General features: G+C 45.3%; 1 protein-coding gene across 2 annotated transcripts in view; it reads left to right on the plus strand.

Moving 5' to 3' along the window:
* csmd3b (CUB and Sushi multiple domains 3b) overlaps positions 1 to 21,045 on the plus strand; it is a 1,698,079-nt gene that overhangs the window by 1,325,777 nt on the left and 351,257 nt on the right. For both annotated transcript variants that reach the window (XM_078397138.1, XM_078397139.1), the window contains exons 23-25: positions 328 to 484; positions 7,440 to 7,631; positions 12,040 to 12,166. In XM_078397138.1, coding sequence (XP_078253264.1) covers positions 328 to 484; positions 7,440 to 7,631; positions 12,040 to 12,166 — 476 coding nt within the window. The remainder of the gene's footprint in view (positions 1 to 327; positions 485 to 7,439; positions 7,632 to 12,039; positions 12,167 to 21,045) is intronic.

Genomic DNA, 21,045 nt, shown 5'->3' on the forward strand with positions numbered 1-21,045 from the left:
TGGATGCAACATCAAATAAAATAAATAATATAGCCTTTGTGCAAGGCTTTCTTCATGGTTGGCAATGAATGCTTCCTTCCTTTACTTCTCACAGGTTCTGAATTGTTGGGTGGAGCTCACGCCAAACATATTCATATATTTCTGCAAATATAAGATTAAAAGCCAATTATTCGCCTCTTCTCCAGAATAATATCATGGCCGACTGGAAGTTCACCAAAATCTGACTTTTAAGTAATGTTTGTGTTATGTTGATCTTATTTTGCCCGTATGTCTACCTGGTACTTGGAGTCATGATGACGAGTCTCTTTATTTATCTGTTTTGATCAGGTGTACGATGGAAAAGACAGTTCTGCCCATCTTCTGGGAGCTTTCTTTGGCACTGGAATGCAGGCTGTGACTTTAAGCAGTACATCGAACCATTTGTGGCTGGAGTTTAATACAGATTCTGGAGCAACTAATGAAGGTTTTCAACTTGTTTACCATGGTGAGTACAGTTGTAATGTGTAGTTCAGGTACTTCATTATATCAAGTCAAGTCAATTTTATTTGTATAGCACATTTAAAAACAACCCACTTTGTCCAAAGTGCTGTACATCAGTTCAGGTACTAAGAAACTGACATACAATGGCACACAAACATAACAGCACATACATAAACAGTTCACAGCGCCCCCTCAGAGGGCCTCAAACGCTAGGGAGTAGAAATAGGTTTTGAGCCTGGACTTAAAGGCGTCGATGGAGGGGGCAGTTCTGATGGGGAGAGGGATGCTGTTCCACAGTCTAGGAGCTGCAGTTTGTTGCACAGAAATCAGATTTGAATTATGTTAAAAATTCCATGCAAAGATGAAATTATCTTTCCAAAGCTGTGCAAATGAATGATTGAAGACATATTTTCAATTGGATAGGCTTTTGCAGATAATTATTTATTCATTTCATTGCAAAAATTCTAAGAGATTATTCTAATCCTTAGCCTTGGACAAAAGATGCCAATTATATCGATTTGGTCTGCGGAAGCAATCTAAAAATGAATGAATTCCAAAGGGATCCTTGGGGCAATAAAACATGTGTGATTTGTGGGTGGGAGGAACACGCACTAATGGGTATTGTGAGGATGAACTTCGAAACAACTCAACAACAGAGGAGGTCACAGCAGGAACTGATGAAATGATTATAGGGTCTCCTTTGTTGCTCATTAAACTTCATTGAAAAGCATAGGAAAATAAATCATTAATGGCCTGCTCATCATGAAGCAAGGTAAAAGGAAATAAACTTGCAGATGTCTCTGCTTTATATAAAACCTGTTCATTTGCTCTGCTTTGCACAAGGAAAAGACATAAGGGGAAGGGAAAGTGAGCGAGAGGAAATGAAGTATGTACGAAGGAGCTGCAGATGCTGGTTAAAACCAAAGACAGACACAACATGTTGGAGAATTGCTAGTGAGGGCGTGCAGCGTAGGTTTACTAGGTTAATTCCCGGAATGGCGGGACTATCATATGTTGAAAGACTGGAGCGACTAGGCTTGTATACACTGGAATTTAGAAGGATGAGAGGAGAACTTATCGAAACATATAAGATTATTAAGGGGTTGGACACGTTAGAGGCAGGAAACATGTTCCCAATGTTGGGGGAGTCCAGAACAAGGGGCCACAGTTTAAGAATAAGGGGTATTTGACATCCATTCTGAAGGGGGCCGAGTGAGAGAGAGAGAGAGAGAGAGGGAAATATTGTGAGAATGGCAAGAATGAAATTGTGAGGTGCGTGATGAACTGATTATGAAAGGGAAAGAGAAGCATTGTGAGTACAGAGAGGAGAGAATCTATACTGTGAGTTCAGTATTGTGAAAATAGAGAGAACTATCATGAGATGGGAGGAGATCTCTCTCCCTTCCTCCAGCTGAGAAACTGTTTTATTTTAACCATTGCATATTAAGTGCAAAAGTGGTATTTTCAATTAACTCCATTTACAATTGTTTGCGTGCTTGACAACCTTACACCCATGAAGCTTTTGTACGACACGACAATCTCAGACACGGTAATGAATATATTATATAACATCTTCGAGAAACATTCTTAAAGGGTTAGACAGGCTAGATGCAGGAAACCTGTTCCCGATGTTGGGGGAGTCCAGAAACAGGGGTCACAGTTTAAGAATAAGGGGGAGACCATTTAGGACTGAGATGAGGAAAAACGTCTTCACCCAGAGAGTTGTGAATCTGTGGAATTCTCTGCCACAGAAGGCAGTGGAGGATTTCAAGAGAGCGTTAGATTTAGCTCTGAGGGCTAATGGAATCGAAGGATATGGGGAGAAATCAGGAACGGGGTACTGATTTTGGATGATCAGCCATGATCATATTGAATGTCGGTGCTGGCTTGAAGGACCGAATGGCCTCCTACTGCACCTATTTTTCTGTTTCTAACAATAGTTTTCAGTGCAAAATCTATCAAGAATGTTTTTTAAATATTATTTTAGCAATTGAACATCCCTTAAATATAATCTAACCTTGTGTCAAATTATTATTGAATTTTTTTTTTTCTAAAGTAGCAATTTCGCAGTGAATTGCATCTTAATAGGAAACTAAATTAAGAAAAGTAATAAAAATCCCAAATGATGTAAGGACCTAGACTTTAAATTACCCTTCTAATAAGTTAGAATCCTTCAGCTATCTGTTGGTTAAATTCAATAACAGATGGTTTAATCAATTTTGCAAGTTCTTTTTTGTGTTTTAAACGTTGTGTGCAGCTTGAGGTTTGATGGCCTTCAGAGTAAAATCAGTAATATGACAGATTTAAGCAATTATTTCTCGGTTGCTCTCTGAGACTGAATTTTAATTTTCTCAGTGGGTTTTTGCAAAACAAAAAAAAGAGCTTTGTTAAAACAAGACCACTTCTGCTGTGGTTTATAGATGGTACCACATTTATCATTGGGAACCTTTGGAGACATCAGTGGCATGAAGTAATAAATAAACCTGCCTTTCAACTTAACAAATTTTTTCAGAATTTAACTCGAAGAGGAAATCATTTGTTTCTCATCTAAAATGAATGAATTAATAAGTTTATTGGCCAAGTATGTGCACATACAAGGAATGTGCCTTGGTGCTCCGCTCACAAATGACAACACAAACATACAGTTAACAATTAAGAATAAAGCAGAACCACATCAAAACAATAAGGATACACCTTTACGGTCTAAACATGTGGGTGAAAATAAACCAGAGCAAAAAAGGGACTACAGACTTTGGTTATCGAGTAGAACTATCACTCGTGGAAAAAACTGTTTTTATGTCTGGCTGTGGCTGCTTTGACAGTCCGGAGTCGCCTTCCAGAGGGAAGTGCTTCGAAGAGTTTGTGGCCAGGGTGAGAGGGGTCAGAGATGATCTTGCCCACTCGCTTCCTGGCCCTTGCAGTGTACAGTTGGTCAATGGGGGGGAAGGTTGCAGCCAACAACCTTCTCAGCTGTGCGAACGATCCGTTGCAGCCTCCGGATGTCGTGCTTGGTGGCTGAGCCAAACCAGACCATGATGGAGAAGGTGAGGACGGACTCAATGATAGCAGTATAGAATTGGACCATCATTGTCTGTGGCAGATTGTGATTCCTCAGTTGCTGCAGGAAGTACATCCTCTGTTGGACCTTTTTGACTGTGGAGTCTATGATGGCCCCCCATTGAAGGTCCCTGAAGATGATGGTTCCAAGGAACTTAAATGACTCTACAGATGTGACTGTGGTGTAGAAACAACTCCCATTCTATTTGCGTGAACAGCTGGAAGAACATGCATTTGAAACTTTGAGTGTTCTGTTAGCCAAGGGAAGGCCAAGGGCATACCACACCACAGGGCAAAAAGAAAAACCTCTTATGTTTTGTGTTTTTGTGACTTAGATTGAAACTTTAAGTGATGAATTGGAAAATGTAATCCAGCCATGATAGTAAAACAATGTGTATAACAAGTCTCACATCCAAAGCTTGGAACAGTCAACAGGTTATGCAACATATAACATAGACAACATCAAATAAATGTCCAAATTATTTTGTGGTTATTGCTGAGGAGGAACTCTTAGGATACTTAAGATCTCACTATCGTTAGCCCAAAGTGCAGTGAAATCACAGGACCACTGTTCTGTGTTCATCGCCTTGATGTCATCTCTTGTTTAGTGGAGTTGTGGATTCCAGATGTTCTTTGGGAAACAATTCTATAAATGAAAGTGATATCCATTTATTGATTCAACACAGCGATAAGGCCCAAAACAATTGCACAATATCCGGAGCATATTATATGAGTGTTGTGTAACAAAAATAGACATCAAGCCACTCAAATGAGTATCATGGCAAGTGACAAAGCTGTGGTTACCATCCAGAATATGTGCAGCATATTTTTAGAGTGTAGAGATACAGCGTGGAAACAGGCCCTTCGGCCCACCGGGTCCGCGCCGACCAGCCATCCTCCTTTACTAACACTATCCTGCACCCACTGGGGACAATTTTTACATTTGCCCAGCCAATTAACTTACATACCTGCACGTCTTTGGAGCGTGGGAGGAAACCGAAGATCTCGGAGGAAACCCACGCAGGTCACGGGGAGAACGTACAAACTCTGTACAGACAGCACCCGTAGTCGGGATCGAACCCGGGTCTCCGGCGCTGCATTCGCTGTAAGGCAGCAACTCTACCGCTGCGCCACCGTGCCGCCCTACATCTGATGCATGTTGCTGTAATTTGCTGAGGTTGTGGATGGCCTTAAGGGGACATCCAGCCAGTGAAGTGCCACTAACGGTCACTGGTGTATTGATCCGTATTGCCAATTCCTGATGGATTTTGATTGCAGCACTGATGCAATCAGTGAGAGGTGAGAGTTCCCATGGGATGTTGTATTCTCCGAATCTTTAACATAACACTTTTGTGAAGTACCTGGCAACAGGTCAAAAGCTGACAAAATTAGACTCTCAAAGAATTTGCTCTGTTTTCAGCTTCTGACAATAGACAATAGACAATAGACAATAGGTGCAGGAGGAGGCCATTCGGCCCTTCGAGCCAGCACCGCCATTCAATGTGATCATGGCCAATCATTCTCAATCAGTACCCCGTTCCTGCCTTCGCACCATACCCCCTGACTCCGCTATCCTTAAGAGCTCCATCTAGCTCTCTCTTGAATGCATTCAGAGAATTGGCCTCCACTGCCTTCTGAGGCAGATAATTCCACAGATTCACAACTCTCTGACTGAAAAAGTTTTTCCTCATCTCAGTTCTAAATGGCCTACCCCTTATTCTTAAACTGTGGCCCCTTGTTCTGGACTCCCCCAACATTGGGAACATGTTTCCTGCCTCTAACGTGTCCAACCCCTTAATAATCTTATACGTTTCGATAAGATCCCCTCTCATCCTTCTAAATTCCAGTGTATACAAGCCTAGTCGCTCCAGTCTTTCAACGTATGACAGTCTCGACAGTCCCGACACTAATGATTAGAATACAATAAGGTTCATTGCTGTGTTATAAAGTGACTAGCCCCTTTAAGTAATTAATATTTATGCATATTTGGATTTCACGTTCAGAATTCATTTAGAACTGCATAAAATCGTGGCACTAAGTTATATGGCACTAATGTGATAAAATATTCTGCAGCAATTCAGAGGAGTGTAACAATAATTTAACAGATGTGTAGGGAAGAACTGCAGACGCTGGTTTAAATCAAAGGTGGACACAAAATGCTGAAGTAACTCAGCGGCACTGGCAGCATCTCTGGAGAGAAGGAATGGGTGACGTTTCGGGTTGAGACCCTTCAGACTGAAGTCTGGAGTTGACCAATAATTTAACAGGGCTCTTTCGAGAGAGACAGGTATAGGTAAGTAAAAGAGATGGGCTTTGAAGAACATTTTAAAGGAGGAAGAAGTTTTGCAAAGATAAAGCATTTGAGAAGAAAACCTCCACACATTTAAAGCTCTGGTGACTGAAAGCACAGCTGCAGCAGTGGAACGATTAAATTGAGTTTGTAGAGGAAGCCAGGAATGGAGATCGGAGTCATTGGACATTGAAAGGGATGGAGGAGTTTGCAGAAACACTGATGTATGGTTGTCTTGGCAGCTACAGCAGGCTGCGCACAAAGTTTGTGCTGTATGAATTGAGATTTAAAATAAAAAAAGAGCTTTGGGTGTTCAAAAGCATAAAAGGCTGGAGATGAGTGCTGTCCAGAAGTGCTTTGGAATAATGAAAGGCAGTGATAACAATTGGATTGTTGAAAATTACAGCAGTAGGTGAACTTGTGCTTTTACAGAGATGGTTAATATTAGGAACAAAGAGACAGACAGTGCTGAATGTATATGGTCTGAAGGCAATCTGACAGGACAATCAGATGGCAACTTTGCTGAGAGTTCAGCTTCAAAGTGCAACCAAAGAATGAATGAAGTTGATCTATTGTACATTTCGTCCTTTAAAAACTCTGACTAAGTGTGAGCCGAGGGTAGGATAAGACTGCACTCTGTTGCTCTCGGAGATAACGCACGTTATTAAATGCTGGAGTAACTCAGCGGGTCAGGCAGCATCTCTGGAGAGAAGGAATGGGTGATGTTTTGGGTCGAGACCCTTCTTCAGACTGATGTCAGGGGGGCGGGACAAAGGAAGGATATAGGTGGAGACAGGAAAACAGTGGGAGATCTGGGAAGAGAGGGACAGAGGAACTATCTAAAGTTGGAGAAGTCAATGTTCATACCACTGGGCTGCAAGCTGCCCAAGCGAAATATGAGGTGCTGTTCCTCCAATTTCCGGTGGGCCTCTCTGCCTGCTCCAGCAGGACAGGCAGCATCTCTGGAGAGAGTGAAGGGGTGACGTTTCATGTCGAGACCATTCTTCAGACTGAATCTGAAGAAGGGTCTCGACCCGAAACGTCACCCATTCCTTCTCTCCAGAGACGTTGCCTGCCCCACTGAGTTTCTCCAGCATTTTGTGCCTACCTTCGATTTAAACCAGCATCTACAGTTCTTTGCTAGACAAGTTATTAAGATTTATCAACAAATTTTGCACACAAAAATGTCTGAAGACCATCCATGATGATCTGAAAAGGATTATCTAAAATAAACATTTATTAAAACTGTCATAAATATATATATATTTTCCTTTGAAAATGAATGACAGAAATGAATGACAGAAAATATTAAATAGTCATATATCTAAATGAATTAAAAGAGAAAAATGTCAATAAACTTTCATGCCCTTAAATTTAGGAGAAATTATCTTTGTAAATAATTTGGCATTGCTGCATTTATGACGTTCTACTCTTCTCAGTGGAAAAATTCATTCTGGTTTAATCTTTTTGATCAAGTGGATAAATCTCTTTTGTTTCTCGAGTGGCTCATCTCCGAATTTTGATGCAATGGGCTCTGACATTTCCATTTGTGCTGTCAAGATTGGATATGCTACGGTTCACTGAATTCAGCTTCTTCTCTGACCCACTGCAGGTTTTGAGCTCTCTCACTGTGAAGATCCTGGCGTCCCCCACTTTGGGTACAAGATTAGCGACCAGGGCCATTTTGCTGGCAGCACGATCTCTTACGGGTGTAACCCAGGCTACAATCTACATGGAAGTAGCATCCTGAAATGTATGACAGGGGAACGAAGAGCTTGGGACTACGCACTTCCATCATGCATTGGTAAGACACCTATCTGGTCACATTGAGTAATTATCAATTTCAAATGCTTCAAACTTTTGCAGCATTATATGGGGGATGTATAAAGTATTTCATTAGAGCATACATTTGGAATTCACACGGGTTACAATAATTATTTCCAAATGTATCATGAATTAGGGAGACGTAAACCAGAGTTGATACAGTAAACCCTGGTTAACACGGATCACAGATAATGGAATGGTGTCCATTATTGACAATTGTTTGCAATAACTGAGTCGGGGAGTATCGTTGCACAAGTCATAGAAACAAAGAACTGCAGATGCCGGTTAATGGACAAAAAGGATACAAAGTGCTGGAGTAACTCAGATCAGGCAGCTTCTGTGGAGAACATGGACCGGTGACGTTTCGGGCTGGGACCCTTCGTCGGACTCTTGGTGTTGAACTGGGCCTGGAATCCAGGCAAGGTTACGGCCCTGGCCTGCTGGTACCCGGAGTAGAGGGGGGGATCAATGGAATCGATGGTGGCGGCCCATGGAATGGCGGAGTGCAGGTGAGGGTCGGCGATGGACGGCTGAGGCAGGCATGGCCTGGAAGCGGCCGAGGAAGCTGTGTCGGCCTGCGGTGGCGGCAGTAGATCCAGCCGGGCGGTGAAGGTTGGTGGGACTGGTCTGTGCCTATGGTGCGGGTCGGCGGCAGCTTTGGTGCTCCCGGCCTCGGAGAAGCGGTGAAAGTTGGCGCTGTGTCTCCCGACGCCGCTGTGGGTCTCGACCTCATGGCGGTCTGGTGCGCGGCATGATCCAGCGGTGGGTCGTGACCCAAAATGTCACCTGTCCATGTTCTCCAGAGATGCTGGCTGACCTGCTGAATTACTCCGGCACTTTGTGTCCTTCGTCATTGCACAAGTGGCAATCGTAAGTGATAGGAGTAGAATTAGGCCATTCAGCCCATCAAGTCTACTCTGCCATTTAATCATGGCGTATCTATCTCTCCCTCCTCACTCCATTCTCCTGCCTTCTCCCCACAATCTTTGACACCTGTACTAATCAAAAATCTATCAACCCTGCCTTAAAAAATATCTACTGATTTGGTCTCCAGCCTCCTGTGGCAAAGAATTCCAGATTCACCACCCTCTGACTCAAGAAATTTCTCTTCAGCTCCTTCCTAAAAGAACGTCCTTTAATTCTGAGGCTGTGATCTCTAGTCCTAGACTCTCCCACTAGTGGAAACATCCTCTCCACATCCACTCTATCCAAGCCTTCCACTATTCTTTACGTTTCAACGAGGTCCCCTCTCATTCTTCTAAACACCAGCGAGTACAGGCCCAGTACTCTAACAAACGCTCATCATAGGTCCACTAGGGACAATTTCACATTTTTACCAAGCCAATTAACCTACAAACCTGTACGTCTTTGGAGTGTGGGAAGAAACCGAAGATTTCGGAGGAAATCCACACACGGGGAGAACGTACAAACTCCGTACAGACAGCACCCGTAGTCGGGATCGAACCTGGGTCTCCGGCGCTGCATTCCCTGTAAGGCAGCAACTCTACCGCTGTGCCACCGTGCCGCCCGGCAATTGACTGTGGCCCAGTGACCCCAAGGGCATATGATGTCGACCAGCTGGCAGCACTGGATGGCAACACTCTACTGCACTCTGCTCAGCATTTTACTGAACATCTTCACTCAGCCCGCCTGAACCTACCTCATCTACACATTGCCAGACACTTTCATTCTCCTTCCATTCCTACACTGACCTTTCTGTCCTCGGTCTCCTCCATTGTCAGAGTGAGGCTAAATGCAAATTGGAGGAACAGCATCTCATATTTTGCTTGGGCAGCTTACAGCCCAATGGTATGAATATCGATTTCTCTAACTTCAGGTAGCCCCAGCATTCCCTCTCTCTCTATCCCTCCCCCATCCACGTTGCACCAGCTTCTCGTTTTCACCCAACAAACAGCTGACGATAGCCTGATTCCTTTATCAACGTTACTTTTTGCATATCTTTCATTCATTGTTCTCTATCTCTCTGCATCACCGTCTACATCTCTTGTTTCCCTTGTCCCTCACCAGTCTGAAGAAGGGTCTCCACCCGAAATGTCACCCATTCCTTCACTCCAGAGATGCTGCCTGACCCGCTGAGTGAACATAGAAAACATAGAAAATAGGTGCAGGAGGAGGCCATTTGACCCTTCGAGCCAGCACCGCCATTCATTGTGATCATGGCTGATCATCCACAATCAGTACCCCGTTCCTGCCTTCTCCCCATACCCCCTGACTCCACTATCCTTGAGAGCTCTATCTAGCTCTCTCTTGAACGCATACAGAATAGGTGCAGGAGGAGATCATTTGGCCCTTCGAGCCAGCACCACCATTCATTGTGATCATGGCTAATCACCCACAATCAGTAACCCGTGCCTGCCTTCTCCCCATATCCCTTGATTCCGCTAGCCCCTGGAGCTCTATTTAACTCTAAAAGTTACTCCAGCTTTTTGTGCCTATCTTTGGTTTAAACCAGCATCTGCAGTTCCTTCCGATAACACTCTACTGAATGCTGCCTTACGACAGCTGATCATACTTTCAGCACCAGACACAACCCCCACCCCAGCCTACCCCACTAAACTCACCTGTTTCAACATCCGCAGCTGTGCTGGCCTTCAACTGCCCGACAATTCGTCCAGCTGTTTTATCCCCAGGATGTGACAAACGTAGTTTGGCCCTTCACAGTCTTGTCAAAGTAACGAACAGGCTAAGTAATACAAATCATTTTGTATTGTTTGACGTAATGTTTTTTCTAAAACTAGAAAAGATCAAATTTACACTGAGGGGGTCTGTGAAAAAGTTTTATTCAAAATGGGAACCTTTTCTGTCATACTTTGAGAGCCTAAAAGAACTACCCACTGACTGAGGGCACTTGATTGTAGTTGGGGATCTGCCTTTAATTATGTTTTACTTTTATTTATTTACTTATTTTTGTTTACACAAGTGCCGATTACCTGACAGGATGGCTGATGCATAATGAATGCGTGCATCCTGAACGAAGGTATTTATTCACAAAATGCTGGAGTAACTCAGCAGGTCAGGCAGCATCTCAGGAGAGAAGGAATGGGTGACGTTTCGGGTCGAGACCCTTCTTCAGACTGATGTCAGGGGGGCGGGACAAAGGACGGATATAAGTGGAGACAGGAAGATAGAGGGAGAACTGGGAAGGGGGAGGGAAGAGGGGAAACAACCCAAAACGTCACCCATTCCTTCTCTCCTGAGATGCTGCCTGACCTGCTGAGTTACTCCAGCATTTTGTGAATAAATACCTTCGATTTGTACCAGCATCTGCAGTTATTTTCTTATACATAGTGTATCCTGAACCATCTGACATGTTGTAGATATGTATGGGCCTGCGCCTAGGAAGAATGTAGAGGTTTTGCTGTCAAATTGTGCATTTGTATTTGTGATATGATGTATTGTGAACACATCAGCAGCAAAGGGGTGTCCAGGGAGGGTGGGTGAGGGTTATTTTTGTTGTTATATATAAAAAACAAAATGGTGGGGAATGTAATGCATTACGTCATTCGTATTGTATCTCTCCTTCAATAAAAATATATATTACTAGGTTAATTCCCGGAATGGCGGGACTGTCATATGTTGAAAGACTGGAGCGACTAGGCTTGTATACACTGGAATTTAGAAGGATGAGAGAAGATCTTATCGCAACGTATAAGATTATTAAGGGGTTGGACACGTTAGAGGCAGAAAACATGTTGCCAATGTTGGGGGAGTCCAGAACAAGGGGCCACAGTTTAAGAATAAGGGGTAGGCCATTTAGAACGGAGATGAGGAAAAACTTTTTCAGTCTGTGAATCTGTGGAAATCTCTGCCTCAGAAGGCAGTGGAGGCCAATCCTCTGAATGCATTCAAGAGAGAGCTGGATAGAGCTCTTAAGGATAGCGGAGTCAGGGGGTATGGGGAGAAGGCAGGAACGGGGTACTGATTGAGAATGATCAGCCATGATCACATTGAATTGGGGTGCTGGCTCGAAGGGCCGAATGGCCTCCTCCTGCACCTATTGTCTATTGTCTATTAATATTGTCTATTAAAAAAAACTAAATCAAAATCGATATCCCATCATTCATCGCCAGGGAAGAAGTGTTACAATAGACAGTCCTGGTGGAACGCCAAGATCTTGAGACTTCTCAATGTGATTAGTATTTGCCCATTATTGATCAGCTGCGCAGGATAAGAAATTGATCATTTTTTTATTAAGACTGGAAAAAGATCGTGTTCAGTGTTGGACCTGTTATTTTAACCATCTTTGTCTCGCTTGAAGCAAAAGGCAGGAATCTGCTTCAAAAAGTTGACATTAATTGTAAATATAATCAAATAAAATCATTATAATTTGCCAAACACATGTTTGATTTTGATATTTTAATGTTTAGCGGAGTGCGGAGGCCAGTTCAAAGGTGAATCAGCTGGAAGAATCCTGTCTCCCGGTTACCCTTTCCCGTATGACAACAATCTTCGCTGTGTCTGGACACTTGAAATGGATCCAGGAAATATTATCAGGTACCATACATCTTATTTTATTTAAAATATCTTGCAGTAAAAATCTCGTTCAAAAAATCAGCCCATCCAGAGTGGTTAAATTGTGCATTAATGGGAAGAATAGACTTTAATAAATTAAAATTTAACAGATTGCTTTGTGTTTTCTAAGTTGTTGGAATTTGGAAGGAGCATGATATTGATCTGGATTGTCCTGATGAATTCACCCACCCATTAATGCCATTCAAACTCCTACTGTCTTTAAACTTGCTTCTTGATGTTAAAGATTACCGGGAGAAGGCATGAGACTGAGGAAGAGGTTGGGAGGGAAAAATAGATCAGCCACAATCCAATAATAGTGCAGACTTGCCCAGCCAAATGGCTTAATTCCGCTCTTCTGATGGGGAGGTTTCTCTGAGGTGCTCTCTGCCCAGCCTCCCCCACTTCTCCCAACCCCCACAGATCAAATGGGCATCCAGCAAGACAAAGTAGACTGGGATAGACAAAACGCTGGAGTAACTCAGCGGGACAGGCAGCATCTCTGGAGAGAAGAAATGGGAGACGTTTCGGATCGAGACCCTTCTTTGGGTCGAGACCCTCCCGAAACGTCACCCGTTCCTCATCTCCAGAGACACTGCCTGTCCCGCTGAGTTATGCCAGCTTTTTGTGCCTATCTTCGGCTTAAATCAGCATCTTCAGTTCCTTCCTGCACAGAGTAGAACTACCAATAGAACTAAAGAAACCGATCCTGAGGCCCTGTTCTGGAGTTACCTTGGCAAGCTTTGACATGTTCCCAGCTTGTCAGTGGATTTTTAACAGTAATTGAAAGTATTTGATAGACCGGGAAGATTGAATAATTGACAACACCAATGCAGTGTTGTTAAAAGAACAAGAAATGATAAGGTACCACACAAAAATGTCATGGGGCAAATCATGAATCAATGATTCATAGAGCGCTCGAGAGAAAGCCTACAAAACTGAAAGAACAACTGAATCTGGGGGTCTGGTGTGTGCTGTTGTGTACTTTAAATTGGTTTCATCCCATCATGAAAACATAGTTCTGTGCAATCAGCAGTTATGGGCTAGGAGCAGGTACAAGGGAGAAGGAGATGACAAAGTGGAAGGAAAGTAGACACAAAATGCTGGAGTAACTCAGCAGGTCAGGCAGCATCTCAGGAGAGAAGGAATGGGTGACGTTTCGGGTCGAGACTGATGCCAGGGAAGGGGGCGGGACAAAGATAGGATGTAGTAGGAGACAGGAAGACAGTGGGAGAACTGGGAAGGGGGAGGGGAAAGTGAGGGACAGAGGAACTATCTGAAGTTGGATAAGTCAATGTTCATACCGCTGGGGTGTAAACTGCCCAAACAAAATATGAGATGCTGTTCCTCCAATTTGCGCTGGGCCTCACTATGGCACTGGAGGAGGCCCATGACAGAAAGGTCAGACTGGGAGTGGGAAGGGGAGTTGAAGTGCTGAGCCACTGGGAGACCAGGTTGGTTAAGGCAGACTGAGCGAAGGTGTTGAGCGAAACGATCGCCGAGCCTGTATTTGGTCTCGCCGATGTAGAGAAGTTGACATCTGGAACAGCGGATACAATAGATGAGGTTGGAGGAGGTGCAGGTGAACCTCTGCCTCACCTGGAAAGACTGTTTGGGTCCTTGGATGGAGTCCAGGGGGGAGGTAAAGGGACAGGTGTTGCATCTCCTGCGGTTGCAGGGGAAAGTGCCCGGGGAGGAAAGAGTCATCTAATTCTGGCCAGATTGTCGGTGGGGGAAAAAAATCATTCTGTATGATTTTGTTGATCATAAACCCCATATACCTGCAATCGGTAGTAAAGAAAGCAAGCTCAATGCGAGCATTTATTTCAAGAGAGTTTGTATACAAAAACAGGGATGTAATGCTGAGGCTGGATCGGCGTTGGTAAGGCCGCATTTGGAATATTGTGAGCAATTTTGGGCACCATGTCTGAGGAAGGATGTGCTGGCTCTGGAGAGGGTCCAGAGGAGGTTTACAGGAATTATCCAATGAATAAGTAGGTTAACCTATGATGAGCGTTTGACAGCACTGGGCCTGTACTCGCTGGAGTTTAGAAGAATGAGGGGGGACCTCATTGAAACATACAGAATAGTGAAAGGCTTGGATAGAGTGGATGTGGAGAGGATGTTTCCACTAGTGGGAGAGTCTAGAATTAGAGGTGGTAGCCTCAGAATTAAAGGATGTTCTTTTTGGAAGGAATTTTCTTTAACATAGAAACATAGAAAATAGGTGCAGGAGTAGGCCATTCGGCCCTTCGAGCCTGCACTGCCATTCAATATGATCATGGCTGATCATCCAACTCAGTATCCTGTACCTGCCTTCTCTCCATACCCCCTGATCCCTTTAGCCACAAGGGCCACATCTAACTCCCTCTTAAATATAGCCAATGAACTGGCCTCAACTACCTTCTGTGGCAGAGAATTCCACAGATTCACCACTCTCTGTGTGAAAAAAAACTTTCTCATCTCGGTCCTAAAAGACTTCCCCCTTATCCTTAAACTGTGACCCCTTGTTCTGGACTTCCCCAACATCGGGAACAATCTGCCTGCATCTAGCCTGTCCAGTCCCTTAAGTCAGAGGGTGGTGAATCTCTGGAATTCTTTGCCACAGAAGGCTGTGGAGGCCAAGACAATGGATATATTTAAGGCAGAGATAGATAGATTCTTGATTAGTACGGGTGTCAGCGGTTATGGGGAGAAGGCAGGAGAATGGGGTTAGGAGGGTGAGATAGATCAGCCATGATTGAATGGCAGAGTAGACGATGGGCCGAATGACTTAATTCTACTCGTATTCCTTATGACCTTATACCCAGACTTTCATTTGTGAATTTGTAAATGCAACAATAAAATCGTGAGTCAACATTTCCAAACAAAATAGATGCATGTAATTATGCTGATAAGATTGTCAGTATTCACCCTTTTATGTTCCTTTGTGCCTGTGTTCCTTCTGTTTGCCCTTTCCTGTTACTGTACTCCAAAGCAGTATATCCCAGTGGATCCACTGTACCTGAGATAGACACAAAATGCTGGAGTAACTCAGCGGGACAGGCAGCATCTCTGGAGACAAGGAACGGGTGATGCTTCTTCAGACTGAAGGGAGGGTCTCGACCCGAAACGTCACCCATTCCTTCTCTCCAGAGATGCTGCCTGTCCCGCTGAGTTACTCCAGCTTTTTGTGTCCATCGGTTTAAACCAGCATCTGCAGTTTCTGCTCCACTGGACCTAAAGGATGGCTGCAGACTTTCAGTAGAGGAGGCTGCAAGTGGCCTAGAAACATGGCTTCGCTATTCTAGGCATCGACTTTGATATTGGATAACAAAGACCAGTTTTCCCCCTGGAGTAAAGGTGGGAGGCAAGGGGTGCAATTGCTGGAACCCAAGCAGAGATTGTTTGGTATCTCCTTAGCCAAGGGTGAGATGCTGGAAGACTGGAAGGTGGCTAATGTAATCCCTTTATTTGAAAGAGCTGTAAGGGAAAGCTCAGGAACTACGGGATTGTGAGCCTAATGTCAGTGATTTTATATGTTACTGGACGGGTTAGTTTAGAGATACAGAGTGGAAACAGGCCCTTCGGCCCACACCGACCAGCGATCCCCGCACATTAACACTATCCTATACTCACTAGGGACAATTTTTACACTTACCAAGCCAATTAACCTTCAAACCGGTACGTCTTTGGAGTGTGGGAGGAAACCGAAGATCTCGGAGAAACCCCACGCGGGTCACGGGGAGAAAGTACAAACTCCGTACAGACAGCACCTGTAGTCGGGATGGAACCCGGGTCTCCAGCACTGCATTCGCTGTAAGGCAGCAACTCTACCGCTGCACCACCGTGATGCCCTAAGGGATTCTGAAAGATGGAGACTATCTGCATTTGGAAAGGCAATTGTGACTTTGTGCCTGCGATATTATGTCTCTCAAATTTTTCTTGAAAGGTGACCAAGAGGATTGATGAGGGCAGGGTGGTTGATATGGTCGACATGACTTTAGCAAGGCTTCTGACAAGGCCCTTCATTGTAGATTGGACCGCTAGGTGAGACCAGGATGAGCTAGCCAACTGGATGCAAAATTATCTTAATGATAGGAGTCAAAGCATGGAACTGGAGGATTGCTTTTCACGTTGGAGGCCTGTGAGCAATGGTGTGCGGCAAGGATCGGCGCTGAGATTTTTTTTTAGATTTTTAGATTTAGAGATACAGCGTGGAAACAGGCCCTTCGGCCCACCGGGTCCGCGCCGCCCAGCGATCCCCGCACATTAACACTATCCTACACACACTAGGGACAATTTTTTAAAAACATTTGCCCAGCCAATTAACCTACATACCTGCATGTCTTTGGAGTGTGGGAGGAAACCGAAGATCTCCGTGAAAACCCACGCAGGTCACGGGGAGAACGTACAAACTCCATACGGACGGTGCCCGTAGTCAGGATCGAACCTGAGTCTCCGGCGCTGCATTAGCTGTAAGGCAGCAACTCTACCGCTGCGCCACCATGCCGCCCTTGCAGTTTGTCAGATAGTCATCGAGTCATGGAGTGATACAGTGTGGAAACAGGCCCTTCGGCCCAACTTGCCCACACCGGCCAACATGTCCCAGCTACACCAGTTCCACCTGCCTGCACTTGGGCCATATCCCTCAAAAACTGTCCTACCCATATACCTGTCTAACTGTTTCTTAAACGTTGGGATAGTCCCAGCCTCAACTATCTCCTCTGGCAACTTGTTCCATACACCCACCACCCTTTGTGTGAAAAAGTTACCCCTCAGATTCCTATTAAATTTTTTCCCCTTCACCTTGAACCTATGTCCTCTGGTCCTCGATTTCCCCCACACTGGGCAAGAGATTCTGTGCATCTACCCGACCTATTCCTCTCATGATTTTATACACATGATATAGTAAACATTTGGATGAGAACGTCTGTGGCAATGTTTTGTAAGTGTGTGGCTGACATCAACTTTGGTACTGTGGTCAGTGATGGCAATTTGCATCGGGTTACAACGGGATCTCGATCATCTAGTAAAGTGGACGAAGGAATGGGAAATGGAAATCTCCCAGATAAGAACAAAGTGATGCATATTGGGATGTGAAACTGGGCCAGGACATACATAGTGAATAGCAGGGCCCTGACATTGGTGTTGCAGAACAGAGAGAATTAGGGATACAAGTACGTGGTTCCATGAAAGATGCAACATAGGCAGAAAGAGTGATGAAGTAGGCACATTGTCTCGCTTGCCTTCATGGGATGGAACATTGTGTCCAAGAGTTGGGACATCTTGTCACAGCTGTACAGGACAGTAGTCATGATTGCACTTGGAATATTGTGCACAGTTTTGGTCACCATTATGTAGGAAGGAGATTATTTAGCTGGAGAATTGGAAAAAAGAATCAGAAGAATGTTGTCAGGACTAGCAAGCTTGAGTTTTGTGGAGGGAATGGCTAGGTTGTGACTGTTTTACTTGAGCCAAAGATGTTGAATAGACTTACATAAAATCATTTGGAAGCATATAAAAGATGGATTGTTTCAATCTTTTTCCAAGCAAAGAGGAGTCTAAAAATCAAGAGCTAAGGTTTAAGATGAGAGGGGGAAGCTTTAAAGAGGATCTGAAAGGCACACTATTCACACAGAGTGTGGTGGGCATGTTAAATGAGTTTCCAGAGGAACTGGTGGAGCCGGCTATCATTGCAACTTTGGAAAAGTGCTTGTACAAGTTCATGGTGGAAACGGTTTAGAGGGCTGCACAGTCCACTCCTTCTCGATACTGCTCTGATCCCTGTCTCTGATAGAGAGGCCATGAGAAGCCAATCCGCTGCATCATTAGTCACAGCTGAGTCCAATTAGCTGCCATCAGCTTTGCCCACCTGAACCTCATCAGCCTGCTCCTTATAAACCTCACACATCCTTGCCAGTGGGGAGAAGGTGCTAGAAGAAGGGGGTTGCCTGGTCCTGTTGAGCTACTCCAGCATTCTGTGTCTCTCTTTGGTATAAACCAGCACCTGCAGTTCCTTCCTGCACAGGCGAGAAGTTGTTTAATTTAGTTTGGTTTAGGTTTAAGTTTCGTTTAGTTTAGAGATACAGGGTGGAAATGGGCCCTTCGGCCCACCAGGTCCGCACCGACCAGCGATCCCCGCACATTAACATGATCCTACACACCTACTAGGGACAATTTACACATACACCAAGTCAATTAACCTACAACTGTACGTCTTTGGAGTGTGGGAGGAAACTGAAGATCTCAGAAAACTCATGGGGAGAACGTAAAAACTCCGTGCAGACAGCACCCGCAGTTGGGATGGAACCCGGATCTCCGGTGCTGCAAGAACTGTAAGGCAGCAACTCTGCCGCTGCAACACCTTGGCTGCCCATGGTGGCACAGCGGTAGGGGAAGAAAGAAGGGACCAACAATGACCCACGGCGGGTATGGCAAGGCATCCAGCACATCACCAACTACAAGACCAGCAACCGCACGACTGCCGACGGCGACGCCTCGCTGGCAGAGGAACTTAACTGTTTCTTTGCTCGTTTCGAGGTGAAAGCTACAGTGGCAGACATAACACCCTCTCCAGCACCTGACAGCAACACCTTCACTGTGCAGGAGTATGATGTTAAGCGCGTGCTCAGAGCAGTGAATCCCAGGAAAGCTGCAGGCCCCGATGGTGTGACGGGCAGAGTGCTGAGGGAATGTGCAGACCAATTATCTGAGGTCTTCACAAAAATCTTCAACCTGTCCCTTTTAACATCCACCATCCCTCCCTGCCTGAAGTCCGCCACAATCATCCCACTGCCGAAAAAGTCTGTCATCAGCGGTCTTAACGACTACCGTCCGGTAGCACTCACACCGGTCATCACAAAGTGCTTCGAGAGACTGGTCCTGCAGCACATCAAAGCCAGCCTCCCACCCACCTTCGACCCACACCAGTTTGCCTACAGAGCAAATAGATCTACAGGGGATGCCATCGACACTGCTCTTCACACTGCACTGACCCACCTTGAACACCAGGGGAGCTATGTGAGGATGCTCTTCCTCGACTTCAGCTCTGCCTTTAACACGGTCATCCCGAGCAGACTGGTCACCAAACTTTCCGACCTTGGATTTTCCCAAACCATCTGCCAATGGATCAAGGACTTCCTGACCAACCGCCCCCAGACCTTCAAAATAGGCCCTCACCTCTCCTCCACCATTACACTGAGCACCGGCTCACCACAGGGCTGTGTGTTGAGCCCCATCCTTTACTCCCTCTACACTCACGACTGCGCCCCCACCCATCCCACCAACACCATCATCAAGTTCGCGGATGACACGACTGTGGTTGGACTCATCTCAGAAGGAGATGAGACAGCCTATAGGGATGAAATCCAAAGGCTGGCAGCATGGTGTTCAGTGAACAATCTGGTCCTGAACTCCTCCAAAACAAAGGAACTTATAATTGACTTTAGAAAAACCAGTGGAGATTACGACCCACTCTACATCAATGGGGTCTGTGTGGAAAGGGTACCAGCTTTCAGGTTCCTGGGTACGCACATCGCAGAGGATCTTACCTGGTCTACCAACACCATCACCACAGTAAAGAAGTCACAGCAGAGACTCCACTTCCTGAGGATCCTCAGGAAAACCAACCTGCAGGAGAAGCTCATGTTGTCCTTCTGTCGCTGCTCCATCGAGAGTGTGCTGGCATACTGTATAACCACATGGTATGCCAGCTGCTCAGAAAAGGACAGGAAGGCCCTTCAGAGGGTCATCACGACGGCCCAGAAGATCATCGGCTGCTCACTGCCCTCCCTGGAGCACCTGTTCAGACTACGCTGCCTCAGTAGAGCAGGCAAAATAATAAAAGATCCATCCCACCCCGGCCACCGTCTGTTTGTTCATCTGCCCTCTGGTCGACGTTTCAGGTCGATCAAATCCCGAACAAACAGACTTAAGAACAGTTTTTACCCCAGGGCCATACGAGAACTGAACACTACCTTTGCACTAGGCAACACCGTTAAAAAATCTTGTACTTAATATAATTGTATTTAATTGTATTTATGTATTTATTTGTTTTTGCATTTATTGCATATATGTTTGTACGCACCGTCAGGATTGGCTATTTTTTAATTTCGTTGTACTCGTTGCAATGACAATAAATGAATATTATTATTATTATTATTATTACAAAGAGGAAAGGGGGCACCTCCCTGCTAGCAGTGGCTTCCCTGGGGCAGGCTCGAGGAAGACTGGACCACTGGGTCAAACCTGAGACCACAGTGCAACACTGTGTGGCCAAGACTGGGCTGGTGCTTCTGCTGATGCTGCTACTGAGTGGCCGGGCCAAGCCTGAAACGTCAGTGCCTCTTCCTGCCTGTGGACAATGACTGACTGCCCCCCCACGTGCACACACAGAGGCAAAGCCTGCGCTGCCCTTGTAATCCAGAGACCTCCAATGCCATCTCTTCAACCTTCAAAGCTGAGCCGGTGGTGTAAGTCTGAGGCAGCAGCCCCTCCTCTGGAGCAAGTGTGAACTGCAGGCGGAAGCCTAAAATATCACCGCACCTCCTCCCTCGAGAGCAGGACTGAGCAGCCGGAACAAGCAAGGGGATGGCCAGCCCCATTGCACATGTGCCCTGACGATGTGGAATTCTCTGCCTCAGAAGGCAGTGGAGGCCAATTCTCTGAATACATTCAAGAGAGAGCTAGATAGAGCTCTTAAGGATAGCGGAGTCAGGGGGGTATGGGGAGAAGGCAGGAACGTGGTACTGATTGAGAATGATCAGCCATGATCACATTGAATGGCGGTGCTGGCTCGAAGGGCTGAATGGCCTCCTCCTGCACCTATTGTCTATTGTCTATATCCCATGCACATCTGGACATTCTTGTCACTGTGAATAAAA

Source organism: Rhinoraja longicauda, chromosome 4 (genome assembly GCF_053455715.1).
Source record: "Rhinoraja longicauda isolate Sanriku21f chromosome 4, sRhiLon1.1, whole genome shotgun sequence".
NCBI lineage: Eukaryota > Metazoa > Chordata > Chondrichthyes > Rajiformes > Arhynchobatidae > Rhinoraja > Rhinoraja longicauda.